Below are 17549 nucleotides of genomic sequence, written 5' to 3' on the forward strand. Positions count from 1 at the left end.
AATGTCTTGGACAATGATAAAAGCTGCTCCTTGGCATTTTAGAAGCTTCCAAGAGTAAAAAAAGCTGATACTTTCTAATGTATGAAAATTACCAGTAGGGGTCGGGCTTACGAATCATTTAAGCAATTCAAGCTGCCTGTTTCTAAAGGGGACATTTCCGTGCTGAATGTGTTGTGGGTCAACCACCTTCTATGGAAAAGTTTAGAACTTTTGCCCATTGAAGAGGAGAGATGACCTCTTTTTTATACCTGAAATTTCTGTTGCAGAATGTTGGGACACTGGCAGGTGGGTGCTGGGATTTTCAGCTTCATTTAGATCATTTACAAGTCAGTATTATCAAACAAGATGATAAATTTTTAAATGACATTCTGGAAAAGGAATTTAAGAAAATTCAGTGCAAAGATCAGTGTTAATCTACGTTAGTTGCACAGTTAACATGTGAAAGGTGAGGTTCTCGGAGCAGCGTTAAGTCCCCTGTACTTAAATGCAAACAGAAATGTTACACTGAATGTTCTATAATAGTGTCTCCCACCAAACAAGTTTGATAGAGTTCTCTGAAGGCATCAACAATCCTTTGGCTAAGGCTGATATGGTTGATAGAATATATTTGACCTTTCAAAAAGCATTGAGCCAAAGGTCAGAAAGAAACTTTACTCTATGGAATATGAATGAAGGTTCTTTGTTGGATTAATAGGAGTATAACAATCACTGAGGGCTGGTTGTCCAGTGTGCTCCCTGCAGGGATGGCTGGTGGGGGATGACCATGTGAATAAAGCAAAACTGCTTTGCCAGATGGCTCTCCTAGCTTCTAGTGCCTTGTCTCCAGGATTTCCTGAGCCAGAGATAATATGATGTCTTTTTATTCTGTGAAGGTTCATGCATTTTTCTTCCATTAATTTGCTTATGGGGTATGAACTTAAAAGATAGAAAATCAAAGAATAAATGTTGTTGTCACAATACAGAGAGGTTCCTACTGTTGCTAGAATGGTTTTTATTGGGAACTTGTCCAACACAAATTGGAATTTGTGAGTAGTGAGCTGACAGAATTTGAGATAATATGAAATTATTCAGCTTATCAGACTGCTCAGGGCTTCAGAAGAACTTTATGATTTGACTTGAGATGGGAAATGAAGTTGTACGTCAATAATTGCAAAACCCATGCACACAGGAGAAAATATCTTTACTTTTCCTCCCTCAGTACTGGGCTCCAAATGAGCTGTTATTACTCAAGAAGGAGATCTTACTTTATTGTGAACAGTTTTCTAAAAATACCAGGTAAGTGCTCTGTAGTTAAAAAGACAAATAGAATACCTAGGCATTATTAGAAAAGGAGACAAGGACAAAACAGAAAGCTTCATTATACTTCTGAATGCATCTGAGTGCTGTTTGGAGCTCTCGCTTTTCTCATAGCAAGAAGTCTGGGTAAAACCTGAAGAAGAACAAGGAAGGGCAATAAAGATGAGGAGAAATACAGAAAATCCTTGATGTGAAGAAAGACTAAATTGAGATTCTTCAGGAAATAACAGAGGAGGCCTGTAAAATGGAATGGAGAGGAGAGCACGGTACCTTTCATAGCGGAACTAGGAGGCACTCAGTGAAATAATCACATGTGAAGTATAAACCCAAATGAACTAAATTTTCATACAGCACATAATTTACTTGTAGAACTCACTGCCAAGGAGCATTGTGAAGGCCAGAAGTATAAATCAGATCAAAAAGAGATTTCACTCATGGAGATTTTAGCTGTTGGTAGTTATTAAACATGATGGTCTAGACTCAGTCTGTGATTCAGGAAGTATCCAAGTTGGATTTGCTTTATATTCAAGTTGTATATTTTTAATATACTTTTACAAATTATATTTTCATCATACAGACTTGTATCTTTTAGTCATATGTTTTAACTGCCTTGGTTGTGTAGCTGTGTGGTACTAGATAATAATCTGATATTGCTTGTGATTTCATGCTTTGCTTGATGATTTATGGTGGGATTGTGCGGGGACACAGTGTCATTAACTTTCGCTTCTTCTCCAGGCAGAAAATTGAGGAGCTGGAAGCTGAACGCAGCAAGCTGGAAGAGCAGAACAGATCTCTGGAAATGAAACTGGAGAAGCTAACTGTGCAGGTAGGAAATGTGGAGGTCCAGAGCAGCTGGAGAGCCTGACATAGTCCATTCACTGTAGCTGTTCTAACAGATGTACCAGAATGCTCACAGCACACGACTGCATTTCCCTCAGTATGGGCAAGACACCAGAGGCCTATGCAAACTGCACCAACACACCTCTATCTCTGACCCTGGTTTTTGAGTATTTTGATGTCAGTCACATAAGAGCAGTTACCTTTTGTAATGCCCTTGCCTAGAACCTCTTCTTTCTCTTCTTAGAGCCTTAAAAACTTCCATTTTAAGTAACTCCACTACTGTAAGTTGTCTGTGTGCAAATTCATTTGTGCCAAAGCAGGAGCGTAGACTGGGCTTAAAGGCACGGAGCTGATATGGAAGTTCAAGCTCCATTCATACTGAAGACTCCAATGCTGCTGTCAGTGATAAAGACAGAGACCATCAGTCTGTGGCCTCATTATTTAGCAGTTTTCCAAGCCAGGAAGCATCAGTGCCATTGAGAGGATAATGTGGCACATCTCCAGACCACAGACACGGAGAGCAGAAGGTGTGGAGTCAGAAGGACAAAAGGGTGTGTTTCTTTTGCTGTGCCACTGTGGGTGTTTTACCTGTTCCAGAGGTAGTGCTGTCTTATATGGCTGAAGGTCTTCAGCTTTTCACTCTGCATAGATCTGTGAAGCCTCACTCTCCTTGAAGGGGGCAAGTTGAGTGGACTGTCTGTTCAGCTTGCTCACATTCAGGGAACAGCTCCCCAGTGCAGAGCAGGGACATGGGAGTTGTTTCAAGCTTTTATAGTGTTTCTTGTTTGAAAGGTACTAGAGCAAACAAGAACCTGAGCATTTTTGTTTAATCAAAGCCCATCCTGCTACGAACAGTGTTATCTCTCCCTTCTGTTCTCTCTGATAGGCTGAACAATTTGGCATTGTAGCGTTTCATTCTCTTAATTTTTCTTTCTTTCTCCCTTTATTTTTTTTCCCCATTTTTGTGTAAATTGCTTCATGGCAGAAAACCTGCAGGTTTGAAACTCCCCACATTGCAGACAGAGCATTGATTTTATCTTGACACCTATTAGAGGCGAATCAAATCTTTTTTCCCTTTTTTTTTTTATTACCAATTCCTAGAGCCAGGGGAAGTGACAGCTTTGATAAAGCAGAGAGCTAAGAGCTGCTGAGCATCTCTGCTGAACCATGCTTAGTGTGAAACTTGTCACCTGGCTCCTTTAATTGGGTTTCAGTCATCGGATGGGCAGGAAAGCTTTGCGCTGGTGTTTGGATGCTTAGGTCTCCAATAAACATAACAGCAGCTTTGGCTTCAGAGCACATTACGATTCACTCAGGTCACATTTAATTTGCCCATGTTGTCTTACCGTGGCTGCTGGCTTTCCAAGAAGGCCTGACCAGAGGAATTCTCTATTTTATTTGTGCTGTCTCGAGGTGCTCTGCTTTGTTCATACTGCTTCTGAGATGCCAAAACACCCAGGCATTTCAAATTGCACATTCAAAGAGGAAAGGTCTGAAGTCTTCAGAGTAGTCTTGCAAATTGGCTGCCTTCTGGTAGAGGAGACCATCATCAGCTACCATTTGGATAACTGAGCTTTCACAGTATAGAACAGTAATGTAGTGATAGGAACAAGATGGGACCTTCATTCTGTGATAGAGCTACGCTACAATGACAGTTGTACTGGGCACCAAAGAGGCTTGGAATGCTTCTCACAGGATCCCCATGACCTATCTCATTAATGGTGCTCACTGTTTAAATGCAGTACTGTGCAGGTCCGGGCTTTGTGGACAGAGTATCTGCAGGTAGAGCAGAGAGAAAATTATATGGGAAGGAGACGATAGCATGTAGGTGTGGAAAAAAAGAAAAGTGGTCATCTGGCATAGCAGGTCTAGGAAAGAGAAATCTGCCAGTCCCCTAAAAGGCTGGTTAGGGCTGAATTAAGGTGGCCATGCCCTTAGATCTACTTTGCCAAGGCTGAGGACGTGGCTTTCATTCTTTATTTTACAGGAGGTAGCTCCCCCTTTCCTTAGCTTCTCACTTCACTTGTGTCTTGCAAGACTGGAAGCCACAAACAGCTTCTCCAAAAGAGGAGGAGTAGAAAGGAAAGTGTAAATAAAGGAATACGTAAGCTCAACACTAAAATGTAAGTATTGATCAGTGTGTACCCGCTGGAATGGTCAAGATTTCAGAACTCCTCAGAGACAAAAATATCAGCCAATTTTTATTCACCTTGAGAATCAAGTATCATGACAAGCCAAGCTTAGAATGACTTTTCTAAACACTTTGGAAGAAGGTTCCTGGCAGTGGGAACACACTAAGTTAAGGATAAGCATAGAAATCCACCTCCTCTATCAGTGCAGAGCAGATACACTGAAAATATTATTGTACACTCAGATAAGGTCACTGAAATGTTGCCAGTTTGGCATGTTACTTATTCCCATCTCTGAAAGAAATCACTGGGAAGTGATGGGTTAAAATAATGTCACTTCATCACCAAGGGAAGAAAAAGCAAGACAAAGCGTACATACAGAAAGCAAGAAAATTCTACTGAACAGAAAGGTGATTGGAGTTACAAACCTGGGGAAAGCATGGCATCAAATCAAATACAGATGTAAGAAAAAGTAGGGAGTGACATTAAACAAGGCAGGATGAGGGTGATTTCTGACAAATCTATATCTGCAGTTCCTTCTGTTTGAAAATAAAACCTCTGGCTTTCTGGAATTGTATCTACTACATGAAAGATACATAGAAGGGATGCATTAAAGTGAATTTGGAAGAGGAAGGGGCAGGATGTAGAAGTAAAGCTTCGACTGCTTTACGCTGGACTGAAGCTTGTGGAGTTCACAAAGCTGAGTGTGGTGAGTGAAACTGAAGGAAATACAGCCAGTGTTTGGTGATTAAACCTCAGTGTTTGACTGTGTTGATGTGTGGAAAGGAGTCAGGTTTCAAATTTGCCTCTTCTCTCATGCTTTTGTATCTGGGTATTGACACATGTATGTTGCTTGTTTCTGCTGCTATTGCTAGTGTACTTTGTGAACTACAGGACCCTGATGGACTGGCCACAGTGCAAGTGAGCACATGGAAAGGTGCTCTGGTGTTATGTGTGTGATTCACACTTCTTGAGCTGAGTATTAGCAGATAAATAAGCCAAGATCCTGATAGCTATCCACAGCAGTGTGTCTGACATCTGACATCTCTTTGTATCCTTTGCTTGTGTAGGGACAGCTTGAGTTATGGCTTAAGGCACTTTCCACATCCACACACCCCTTCTTCCATAAACCTCTTGGCTCTTGACACCTAGCTGCAGGCTGCATTGATTTTCCTTCACTGGTATAAAGATCTTAGCGTGGATATTACTCACTGGTCAGGTCTTTACGGCTAATAAAAACCTCAGATTATAAAAACACAAGAAATGTTGGAACTGTGGTGAAGTGACACCCTGCCGAGGGTGCCTTCCCCATTGCACAGGATTTGAACTGTGGGTCAGGAGGGGGATTCAAATAATATGTAAAAAGAGTGCTTTTAACCAGACAATTTTATCTTCTCTCCTCTCTCCTTCTTTCTTTCCATGAAGCAAAAAACACTGTTAGTGCCTGGCCTAGGGTGGGCAGACTTGCTGAGACTTCAGTGAAGGGTTTGGTTTGGTTAGTAATCTGAAATGATGTGGTCCATCTTCCAGAGCTGCTGGTGGAAAAGTGCAGTTCGGTGCCAGGAACAAGACTGATCAAATCAGTGCTTTTTAGATAAAGTGGGAGGAAAGACTTGTGAGGAGTGTTCAATTAGCATTTCTTACTGCTAGAAGCCCTGTGTTTGCAGGCAACGAAGCGGATGTGAAGTGTTCCTTATGCAAATACTACTCTCCTACTTTTCCTGCTCTCCTCTACTCTTTGAGCTGAAGGAGGAACGATTCTTCAAGTTTGGCTGCTTCAAGGAAGATTGATTAAAATCAGCTGCAGTTTGACTTAATTGGCTCCATATGCTTGGAAAGGGAGCAGGACTAGTTAGAAGTCCTTGTGATTAGTTCACAGCTGGTTGGTGATAAAAATGAAACTCCAGTTAGTGTTCAGACGAGTGGATCTGTGCAGATAAAAGGCAGGGAGATGTGGTTGGGCTTGAAAATCACCTCTAGTCTCCATAGCCAAGCTAGCAGCCTGATCCCTTTGAGTGTGTGCAGGGGTATTTATGAGGCTAAATGGAAGGAGTCCTTATTTTCTTGCTTGTTTCTGAGTAAAAGGAATGACCTGTGGATGCTGGCAGTCAAGGAAAACAGAACAGGGACTCAGAAAGCTGGGAGGGGATCTCAGAGACCAGTGAAACACTACTAGCGTACTTTGGCAGTGTAGAAGTGTGGCACAGACTCTGAACTGAACAGCTGTGATGCCCCTGCAGTAGTAACTAGTTGTGTTTAGCCTTTGTGATGGTCAGGAATAACGCAGCAGCACTCATAAAAATGCAGTATTATTCATAGAAATTGAAATAATTGAACTTAGAATCATAGAATAGTCAGGGTTGGAAAGGACCTTAAGATCATCCAGTTCCAACCCCTCTGCCATGGGCAGGGACACCTCACACTAAACCATGTCACCCAAGGCCTTGAACTTTGCCCATTATCTCAAAGAGCTTGGAAGGAGTTGGCTACCTGCAGATTATGGAGACAGTCATCAGAAAACTCCCCAGCCAGAAGCTGGTATTTATGCTAAATTTTACTGTTGAAGTAGAAGGGACTGAATTCCCTATTATGCCGAATTCCTTATTAGTGTCCATGAGGGAACTGGCTAAGAAAAACACACTCCACAAAGTGTTTAGGGGTATTTTTTCATGCTGGCACGACTTTATTAATGTGTTTTGAGGTATTCATTTATGCATGTGTAGTAGTTCCTTTCTAAATGTCTAATTTCACTATTGTTATCGACCATTTTACATCTTAAGATACTAATCTGGTTAATTAAACCTTTGTTTCTTCCAAGGCTTAAATTGATTATTTTTGCACAAATTAAAGCATAAACCACTTGTCCACTTCAGCGGTAGTTGTGTTGAGCTGTAATGATTTGAAGATAAGAAATAAGCATTTTCTACAAGCAGAAATTGCTTTATTTCTTAGTAAGAGGAGCTGACATAATTGGTAAAGTTAGATACAAATAGAGTGGGTGACTGAAAATTTGGCCTGTTTGTCTGCTTCAGGTTGTTTTAATTGGCCTGCCTAAGCTAGCAGGGATATGTGGTTGGTCCCACCAAAGCAGGAGGCTCTGCAGGGAGAGTGGATGGCAGCTGTCTCCTGAATTAAGTTCTCCAGAAGTCAAATGTCCATGGATGAAGAAGGTGCTGAGACACCCAGAGTGCTCTCATGTTTCTTTTCTCCCTTATCTTAGCAACCTGAACAGTTGGGTTAGTCTCCCTCGTATGCTAGTGCTGTTTTGAGGGACTAATGAAACATCTGGGAGCTGTACCCCAGCACAGATTCCTCTGTGTGGTGGACAGGGAATGTTTTTCCTCTTTAAGCATTAATGACTCATTTAATAGTTAGGACTTTGGCGGCCAGGCAGTAATTAGCTTGGAGTTAAGAACCCAAGGCAAAGTTGAGGTCATTTAGCAGTCTAGCTGTTCATTATGTGACCAGTGGAGAATGATGAATGAATCATTTGCACTGTTATAAAACTTAAAAGGGACATTGTCAGCCTCTCAAGGTTCCTTAATTGACCTCTCAAATGTTCAAGAGTCTTCTCCATGCTTTCTCTTTCTCAAACTTCCGGTCCTTTTTCCTTCACCTGTTGAGTGCTGTGGTCCTCATTTGCCCCTGAGGCCCAACTGCTTCTCACTAAGAGTCTCAGGTGGTCAAGTTCAGCCCTATTTAAAAAAACAAAAAGAAGCTTCTTTAAATGGGTTAGTGCAAACCAGTTGGCATTTCTTCAGTCAGGTACAGCTTCTGGCAAGGGGTAGGAACCAATCTGTGTGTGCTCTAGAGGGATTTAATTATGAGGTAGAAGAGCTGAGAACATAACAAGAGGAGACCCTGTAAAAAGATGAGCTAAGCAGAGAAGTGCAGGTCCCTTCTAACCCAAACCATTCTACGATTCTATTTTCAGTGCTACCAGCCTGCTGCAAAGGCTATATGCTAAAGCTCTACCAAAATGAATGTGAGGGAAAAAGACTTCCCCTATAATATGCCTATAAATTGTGCTAAAAGGATATGTTTCTTGGGGGAAAAACATAGTGTATCTTGTGCCATGCGAATGAGGTACTGAAGAAACCAGTGTAAAATGGAAGGGTTGTAGAACCTGCTGTGCCTCCAACCCTTGAGGACTGTGTGACACTGAATCACCCGGGGCTGTGCAAATATTTGTACACGTTAATTCTGAATTAATTGCAGTTATTAGAGTTAACAGGACATAGAAACATTCCATGGGAGCAGAGAGGAGAAACATAAACATGTCATCAAGTTGTAGATTTGTCATTAGGTGGTTCAAGGAGAAGCTGTTTCATGGCCTCAGTGGCCTTGATAAATGTCATGTGCATGGTGGATGTCGAATAAAACAAGGACATGCACGGTACAAACTCACTAATGTTTGATAACATCAGGGACCAGGAGTGCACAGATTCACATTTGTGCAGGGAAATTTTACCAACATGCCCTTTAAAAAAACGTTTTTAAAGGAATTTTCACATTGAATATTAAAGACCTGCAGCTCTCTAAATTCCACTGCCAGAGCTAACGCCGTATTGTTTATTTCATGCAGCACCTTTCCTGAAGTTCTGCAGAAGCTGATTAACATTTGCATAATACATTTAACACAGAAATCTATAATAAATGCATTAATGTACTTCTGCCACTGTCCCTGAAAATACCAGCAGTTGTGTGGCATTGCAAAGCTCATTAGATGAGCAGAGGGGGAGGAAAGATGATGCGTTTCCTCAACAGCTCTGAAACAGGGAAAGGTCAGTGACTGAGTGTCAATACCTGAGCAGCAGCACAAAGGGTGCAGAGTAAGCAGGGACAGAGCTGGGGCAGAGGAAATGTCCTGCTGGAAAAGGTCGCTGTACCGGGACACGTGAAGCACCAACTTTAAGAGATGGCATCAGTGCTAGAGTAGAAAAGCTGGTGATGAGCACTAATTGCAGATGAGGACGTTGCTCCTAAAGTGTGTGTATTCTGTAAGGGGAAAATGCCAAGAAATTGCTCAAGTCCTGCTGTGATACAAGAAAGCTGGCTTGAAACAAGCCTGGATTTCCTGAACAGGTATTGCAGAATGAACAGTGAGGCTTTAAAAGTCGTGCAAAACTTGGTTGCATGGCAGGGGGGCCCTAAACCGCTAAATCTGGAGGTGTTCTATGTGTGTGCACTGCCTCCATCAATGGAAAGTGTGGTGTGGCAGTGACATCACTGTTAGGGTTCTTGTATGGTAAAAAAAGCAAGAAAATCAGTAATTTCAGCTACAATTACACATTCAGATGCACAGTTGTGTTTATAACTTCCAATGCCAGCCAATGAAGTAGTAGTAAGTAGGAACTACATGAAGTTCCTGTGCAAGAAGAATGTTCCATTGCTTCCCCAGAATCATCCCACAGGTGAAAACTAAGGCTGAGGAGACACACACAAGAGGCTTCGCTTTTAAGCTCCTCTAATCTCATTTATCACACAACAAAGAAAAAGCAAAGTTTCAGGACATGATAACAGTGACTGTCCCTTTACAGTGTCTGGTTTTTCTCTTTAGTCACTTGATGGCACAAATTAATTTTCAGTTGTTCTTTCTTCATTTTCTGTTATTCTGCTGCTGCTTTGAATTCTGCTGCAATGCCACAGAAACAAGACCAAAATGTCATTTAGACCCATATAGGGAAAATGACACCTCCCAAGGTTTGTTTACTGAAGCTTTGTGCTTTCCCTTAGGTTTCTAAGAATGCCATGTCCATAAACTGCAGCTCTTTCCATGTTACACTTCTAGCTTTTCGTTGCTCATTATCATTTCAGCTTGTGTTTGATGACCCAATTATTTTCACATTTTTGATTAAAGCAAAGGAATAGTCCCAGTTTCATGCTGTCCTTGTCTTTGCCACTTCTAATGTGGTCTGGCTTTTTGCTGCTGGTCTTTGTAAAGTTAGAGTGTTCAGTAATAGTATTCAACAACTTTACTTTTCTGATAAGGAGACTCTGGTTATGGTGTAGGATTTTTGCTCTCCTCCTTGGTAAGTGGAAAACTCTACACCATTTCTGAGAAGCAGAAGACCAGAATGTGTTACCCAGATTATGGGAAAGAAGTGAAGTCGGAGTTCAACCAATCTCTGTGTGTGTGTGTGTGTGTGTGATGAGGAGAAGAGGAAAATCTGCCTGTTTCATGTCACAGTGAGGAGTGGGCAGTGGTCATAATGATGCTAAAATATAGGTGAGGAAATGGGGAGATGCTCTGAGCTGAGCCACTGCTGGAAATGGCAGCGTGCTTCAGAGAAACAGGTTTTCTTTTTGTGACCTCTGTCAGGGGGACTCAAGTGTGTGAGATGTTGATGTGTTATCTTCCATATCCCAGAACCCTTCCTTCTGAGCAGACTGACCTACCACCTATCTCATGCCAGCAGGCAGAGACTTACATAAAGAAAATGTGTTTCCCCTAAAGAATTTTATCAAATAGTAGAAGGGAAGCTTGATGTGCCTCTGTCACTCAACGTGTGGCATTGAGCAATTCCATCTGCAGTCCAGGTTTGCTAGGGATGGGAGCTTGGGGTGTTCGTGGAGACCCAGGGATGTGAGTGGGGAAAAGTAACACCCCAAAGCCATAGCATTTCTGCCACCCCCTCCAAACGCAGTCAGATCATGATACGGTGTCTTCCTATGCTAAGTTTCCAAATTTGCCTCAATTTCCACTTGCTGTTGTTTGATAAGACTCTAGAGAGACATAGATCGAGGCAAGTCAGAAAAATGAAATTGTTTTTGGCAGCTTTCCTGCCTAGGTTTGAAAGACAGGTAACAGCAACATGGAAAGTGATGCCTAATTTAGACAGAAAGGCTGTTCTATTTAAATAAATAAGAAGAGACAGTCGCGATGGCAGGATAAGTGAAACCGTGTGGGAAGAGCATCTTCTTTGTGTCTCTTTTAAGACATCTGGGGTGTCAAAAGAGATGGTTGTGTATGTACGAAGGAGCAGTGGTGTCTGTAAAGCCCATTTGTGTTTAATACAGATGGAAGGGTTCCCAAGTGATCTGCTGCATCTGTGTTTACCTAAGCAATGGGGTTCAGCTCCGTCAGGAACACTGCTGCTTCCCCTGGTCAACATTTAAACCCCACGTATCTTAAATAATACAGAAGCTGTGCCTGTTCTTTGCATTTTTGGCAGGACATCTAAAATGAAAACCATTGTGTATGTTGGACACAACATAAGATGTTCAGTTGAGATTGTGACCTTTCAGAACAAAGACATTGCTTTTGAAAGGGGGTTCATTGTGCTTCTGGCTCCAGTAAGATGAAAAACTTGAAAAACCACTAACATGAAGGCTATGCAGCTAGGATGAGCTCCACAGAGATTCTCTCGTGTATTTTTGGTTGTCTTCCAGTGGATACATCCTTTCTGTCTGTGCAATGCTACCACAGTTGCCATCAGTAGTAAAGAAATGTTCTCATTTTTATGACTAGGAGAATGTGAAAAGCTGTTGGCAGGGCAGCCCCTGCATGGGACCTCAGCTGTGGAACTGCTTTCCCTTTCGATCCATCACAGCTAGAGGTGCAGACCTTAAGGTTATTTCCGTAGGAGTCAAGGCTTGCTCACAGGTTCATCTGTTCAGTGCACAAGGAGAAGCCTGATTAGATGTGTGTGAGGTCTTGTTAATACTGTCTTTTTGGCATTAATAATCATAATTCATATGATTAATATTATCCCAGTGGAGCAGCCTTAACATTTAGACACAACATCAGGGAACTTAATTATATATAATTAAATCTTATAGATTGTATATAATATATAATATATGTTTTGCTATATATAATGCAATATATATTACATTATATATAATGTAATGTGATATAATATAAATCATAGAACATATACATTCGTTTATGTATATGTATAATATATAAAATGCTATATGTAATGTGTTATATAATATAGATAATACAATACACAGTAGAGAGTGTATAATATACATTATATTTTATGTATATAATATTATGTTATGCATTATAAATTATACATAATATATCCTACATTGCAAACTATATATTATATATTATAGTGTGTTTGCAGACAATTGTTAGAATGTATGCAGTTTTATTTATATGTAGACATGAATTGAGGCATATGAATGTAAAATGGGGAACATCACCCAGGTTGTTTCAGCAGAATTTGACCAGAAGGTGGTCAGGTGGATGGTAAAGGTGGCCAAACAGAGGGAAATAACTGCTTGGGAGGGAAAGCAGGCAAAGGGTCTGGGCTCGGGGTTCTTCCTTGGACACCGCAACTGTGGCAGTTGTCAAACTGTGCCTTTAAGGTTTACAGAAGTTGAAATGAAGGAGGTGTCAATATGACAGACATTCATTAGGGTCCTCTTCAGGTGGGTGGTGGGAAAGAGTAGTGATTGTATAGCATATGAAATGGTTTCTCTCGTGCTGCCTAGTAGCTCTGCTGTGGTGGCAAGTAGACACTTAACTTCTAAGTCCAAGTAATTTGGGGATTGAATGTACAATGTCTTTTGGCCTTTCTGCTTTCCCAGGGTCTCTGATATCCTCTGAGTATGATGCTGCTGTTGACACTAACTGCTTAGAAGATAGATCTGCGTCATCACCTGAAGATTTTTGTGTGGTCCATTCTCTCAAGCATCCTAGAGAAAAAAATACTGGACATACTGCAAAGCAAACCTAGTGGTCAATTCATCAGCATATTCTTCCTGAGCCTACCCTTTCACCCCTGCTGTATCAGCTCTTTGGCTGTTCTGTTCAACTTAATGCACTTTACTCATGTTACATTCTTCCAGGGGATCAAAAAGATATAGTCTGAGTCCTTTAGATACATGTGAGAGTTAGAGATGATGCCCTTCTACCAATTTACTCAATGATAGCTTGAAAACTTGTTACTGGGCAAAGATGCTCCTGAAGTATTTCTTTCTTTGTGCACTCAGATCAAGATAATGTTGAATTTGCTGCTTGCAGCAGTTAACTCAAAGCCTTTCAGTTCCAGTAGGTTAGTCCATAGCCATTCCTCTTATTGTTTCAGTTTATCCATAAATCTCTCTTATTCTTTTAAATTCTAAGAGATGACTCTCCCCATCTGAAAAGATTTCAGTGCTGCTTGAAGCCTCCTTGTACTGGCAGAAAAAAAACAATTGAGCTTTGAGCTTGAACTGAAAGACAGATAAGATCACCAGGAGATTTTCACAGCAAATGGAGAAAATATTCTTCACTAATGGATTCTTAGTGCTCTCTGGCAAGCAGTTAGGTTCCTTGGGTAGGAAAGAGGAGGGGACTGAGTAGCTTTTTCTTCCTTTTTAATTTTGTGAGGGTAGGACGTGAAAGGTGGTTCCTCTGCGTGACCCAGGATGTCTGTCAGACATAGGGGAAGCTAATTAAAACCTCACTATATGTATATATGTACATGAGGGTGATGAGGCAGAAAGGACCGATCGCTTCCGTGATTCAAGGGACTTGTCTTTGCTTCTATCTACGCACTGTGAAATCTGCAAGTAATTCATGCTCTGGGGGTAGGAAAGAGGCCAGTGGGTAAATCTGTGCTCTTTCTCTGGAGTAAAGCAGAAAATAAATGAAATCTGTCCTTGCTCTACTGCAATTACTGAGGCAGTCTCACTCCAGCTGCGCAGTAGCAGGGAAACTGTTTCCTGCTGTCCTGTTGTGGTCAGCGCTGCTACACTCAGTGTCACTGGACCAAGTGCTGAAAGAGGGTGGCACTGGGTTATCTGGAAGGTTTCCACAGCCTATCTGTGTCAGTGCACAGCACGTGAGGAGACAGAAGCAAAGCAGCGTCCTCCTCTTTCGTATCCTTTTGTTTGAAAGTATGTCCTGGTAAGCCAAGGGAATGATGGAGAGAGATAATAACACACCCTTTGGAATAATCTTTGGAAACACTCGGGTGGCAAAGAGGTGTTCCAATCCATACAGCCTGCATCATTGAAAACCACTGAACAACAGCAAAAAGGGAAAAAAAAGGGATGATCATCAGGAAAATTGCTATAATGGTAAGATAATTAGAACACAGAATGATTAATATTAGTCAGTGTGCTGCATTGGCAACGACTGCGCAAGTTGACATAATAGGCCTCTTCCATATCAAATGTGGGGTTTCAGCATTTGGTTTAACACTTTCATGTGACTTTAATAGAGTTCATAACTGAAACAGGCATTTGGTTCTCGTGTAATGTTGCACGGTGCTTTTTGTCTCCTATGGCTACTACAAGGAGCTTCTTGTATTTCCTTTTGTAACCACTGATTACTGAAGTATGAAAGCCACCCTCACCGTGGAACCCTTCTACACTGTCTTGAATGCTCAGCCAGACACGAATTCCTAAGTGTGCTCTTCATGTGCTGATGAGAATGGACTTTCTTAAAAGGAAACATCTCTGAAGTTCTTCAGAAGATGGTTGTCTTCTTCTCAAGGAATAAATATCAGGACTCAAGAGATCCAATACTGACATTACTTTTGAAAAAGACTTCTATAAATGTCTAATGTATCACAAACCCCTGCCTGTTTGTTACCTTTATCCTATTACTTGGAGAGTCCTCCAGCCAGCCCTCCTGTGTGGGCTCCTACTAAGCCCCTGTTATATGCTAAGACTAAACTGGTGCAAGAAACTAGATTTAGCACCATATTTAATCACTGGTTTTGTAGCCTGGTTGAGTTTGGAGCAAAACTTTGACTGCAGAATTACCTCAGTGAAACACACATGGTCCTCATCTCTACCAGATGTCACAGACGAATGAGGAGTTATTCTCCTTCACTCCTGGCAACCCCATGTGCTCGTGGGCCAGGTCCTTTGACATTTTGTCTCCCTCCATTTTCACCAGTTGCTTCTGAGTAGGCTTGAGCCCTTTTACAAGGATCTGCAGTGGCTTAGACATTGTTTGTTGTCTGCTCTCTGTGTTGGGGCACTCATGGTAGCACAAGCTCTGCGCACTGCAGAGATCAGGCACATCCTTCATTACAGCCAAATTTAACATTGGTGCTTTGTGGCAGAAAATCCCCTGACTTCAATAGTGCTTTTTTTCCCCTCTTACCTCTTTGACTATGTAAATAAAACCCGTTTTTTCCTTCAGGAGTGGGAGAGTACACTGCCCAATTCCCCCCTCTGCTCCTGTACACAGCGTGCGGGGCCTCTGGCTGCTGTTACAAAGGGATATTGGGAAGGAATTGCAGTCACGCAGCTGTGCAGTGAATATGTAAAGAGTGTTTGGTGTGGTGTGTATTTTGTGGATTATTTTCTCTCTCTTTCTGATCCTCCCTCAGATGAAATCCCTGCACTTCATCCAGCCCTCTGGGTTGGGCAATCAGCGGATACGATCAAGGTCTGTAAGGAGGCAGTGGTCAGGCATACCAAGCGGTTGCATTAGGACTAATGGGAAACAAAGCTGGGAACAGAAGACAGAGAAATATGGCAGAATAAGATTCATTAGGGATCAGATTCAATAACTGTAAAATGATGAGAAGTTTATGATCAAAGGCTTACTTCAAGCATTTTAATGACACAGTCATTTAATCCATTTAAAGCAGATAGATAAGAAGTGAAATCTACAGCAGTTGTCTTTCTGAGCTGTTTATGAACCTGTTGCAGGCTACAGATCACTGTGAAAGGCGCAGGATGGATGCCTGCTATAGTAATTGAATAGTATATAATGGGCTACCAGTCTTTACAGCCTGATTTACATGTTTGGTTGGTAAAACTTAATGCAAAAGCTTGCGGTTTGTCTTAGAAGCGTGCGTGGTTCCTGAGCTATTTCTCATGTGTCTGCTCCTAGCAAGAGCACTGAATGAAAGAGAGGGCAGAATTACTTTAAAACCTTTCTGTGCCAGGATATTTAATTCCCAGTGGGTGTATCTCCTCTGGAAGTAGCATCAGTTTAGGCTGTTGTAGTGACAAGATTCAGATGAACCACCATTCAGACATTTGAACCACCGTGTCACCTACTATAAGAACTACATATCTTAAAGAAAACTGGTGGGGTCAAGGGGACACAGGAGGTTGTTCTCATATTTTCCTTCCACTGTTGGACTTGTGCCACCTCTCTTGGTGACTCTCCTTGGTTAATCAGCTTCCTTCCCAGCTTTTCTTGCCAAACTCTGGACACTAGGACAGCACTTTGCTGTGCTCATGGAAAGTGGTGCTCCCTCAGTCCTACATTCTCTCTAGCTTTTAGTCACCTGGCCACTATGAAGCCAATTATAGCTGGGGGGCTGTGTGTGTCTACAGACTGCACCACCTTCTGTTTCTCAGGTAGCTGTTCTCTTCAATACTCCTCTCTCAGTGTGCACACTCCCGGGTTTATAGCATAGCTAACAGCTCCTGTGTCCTACATACTCCTTCAGTAAAGGAGTACTCTCCTTTCATTAAACACTTAGTCTCTCTACACACACTTTGCACAGCTTGAGAAGCAAGCAGAGGGGGCTCTTTCTCTACTCACAGCTCGAGGCTTGTTGAGCTGTAGGAAGCAAAGTAGTCGCCGCTGCTGCATTGTTTAAGGCTGTGTTACAGCACTGGCTGTGCATGCTGCAGACACAGCAGCAGAGTGTTGGTATCAAGCTGGTAGGGAACAGGGAGAATTTCCAAGGGCTCCAGGCCATCTTGTTTTCTACTTGCACAGAAAGTTCCTGTCCCGCAGTGGTATTGATTAGTTTTAAAATAGGAAGATGATAAATGGAGATCTCAGGTGGTTCTGGGAGATGTGACTGCAATGGTTGGAGGTGTTTAAATAAAGCCTGGAATATCTTCCCTTACCTCATGCTGGTTTTCTTGCTGATCCCAGGAGGGATTTGCTGATGTCTAGCATCAGTGTGGTCCCATGGAGGGGCCTTTATGCTTTACATGGCAGCTACCTCCATCCTCACTCCAACTTCTGTCCCCCATGCTCACTGCCCTTCCAATGGAATCTTTGGGACGCCTGTTAAATACTCAAAAGGGGCATATAAGACAGATGGGGACAAACTTCTTAGCAGGGCTTGTTGCAATACAAGAAGGGGTAGTGGTCTTAAACTAAAAGAGATGAGATTTAGACTAGATAGAAGGAAGAAATTTTTCACAATGATGGTGTTAAAACAATGGCACAAGTTGCCCGGAGAGGTGGTGAGTGCCCTACCCCTGGAAAATTCAAAGTCAGGTTGGATGGAGCTCTGAGTAACGTGACCTATTGAAGATATCCCTGTTCATTGAAGGGGGATTGGACTAGATGACCTTTAAAGGTCCCTTCCAGCACAAAACATTCTGTGATTGTCAGATGCTGGTGCAGTTAAG

At 42.0% G+C, this 17549-nt stretch overlaps 1 protein-coding gene across 3 annotated transcripts in view; it reads left to right on the forward strand.

The window, feature by feature from the left end:
- The window catches only part of MAD1L1 (mitotic arrest deficient 1 like 1), a 296765-nt gene that overhangs the window by 211088 nt on the left and 68128 nt on the right, over positions 1-17549 (forward strand). For all 3 annotated transcript variants that reach the window (XM_080617371.1, XM_080617370.1, XM_080617372.1), the window contains one exon: positions 2032-2122. In XM_080617371.1, the coding sequence (XP_080473497.1) occupies positions 2032-2122 (91 nt within the window). The remainder of the gene's footprint in view (positions 1-2031; positions 2123-17549) is intronic.

The sequence above is a fragment of the Psittacula echo genome (genome assembly GCF_963264785.1).
Source record: "Psittacula echo genome assembly, chromosome: 5".
Classification (NCBI taxonomy): domain Eukaryota; kingdom Metazoa; phylum Chordata; class Aves; order Psittaciformes; family Psittacidae; genus Psittacula; species Psittacula echo.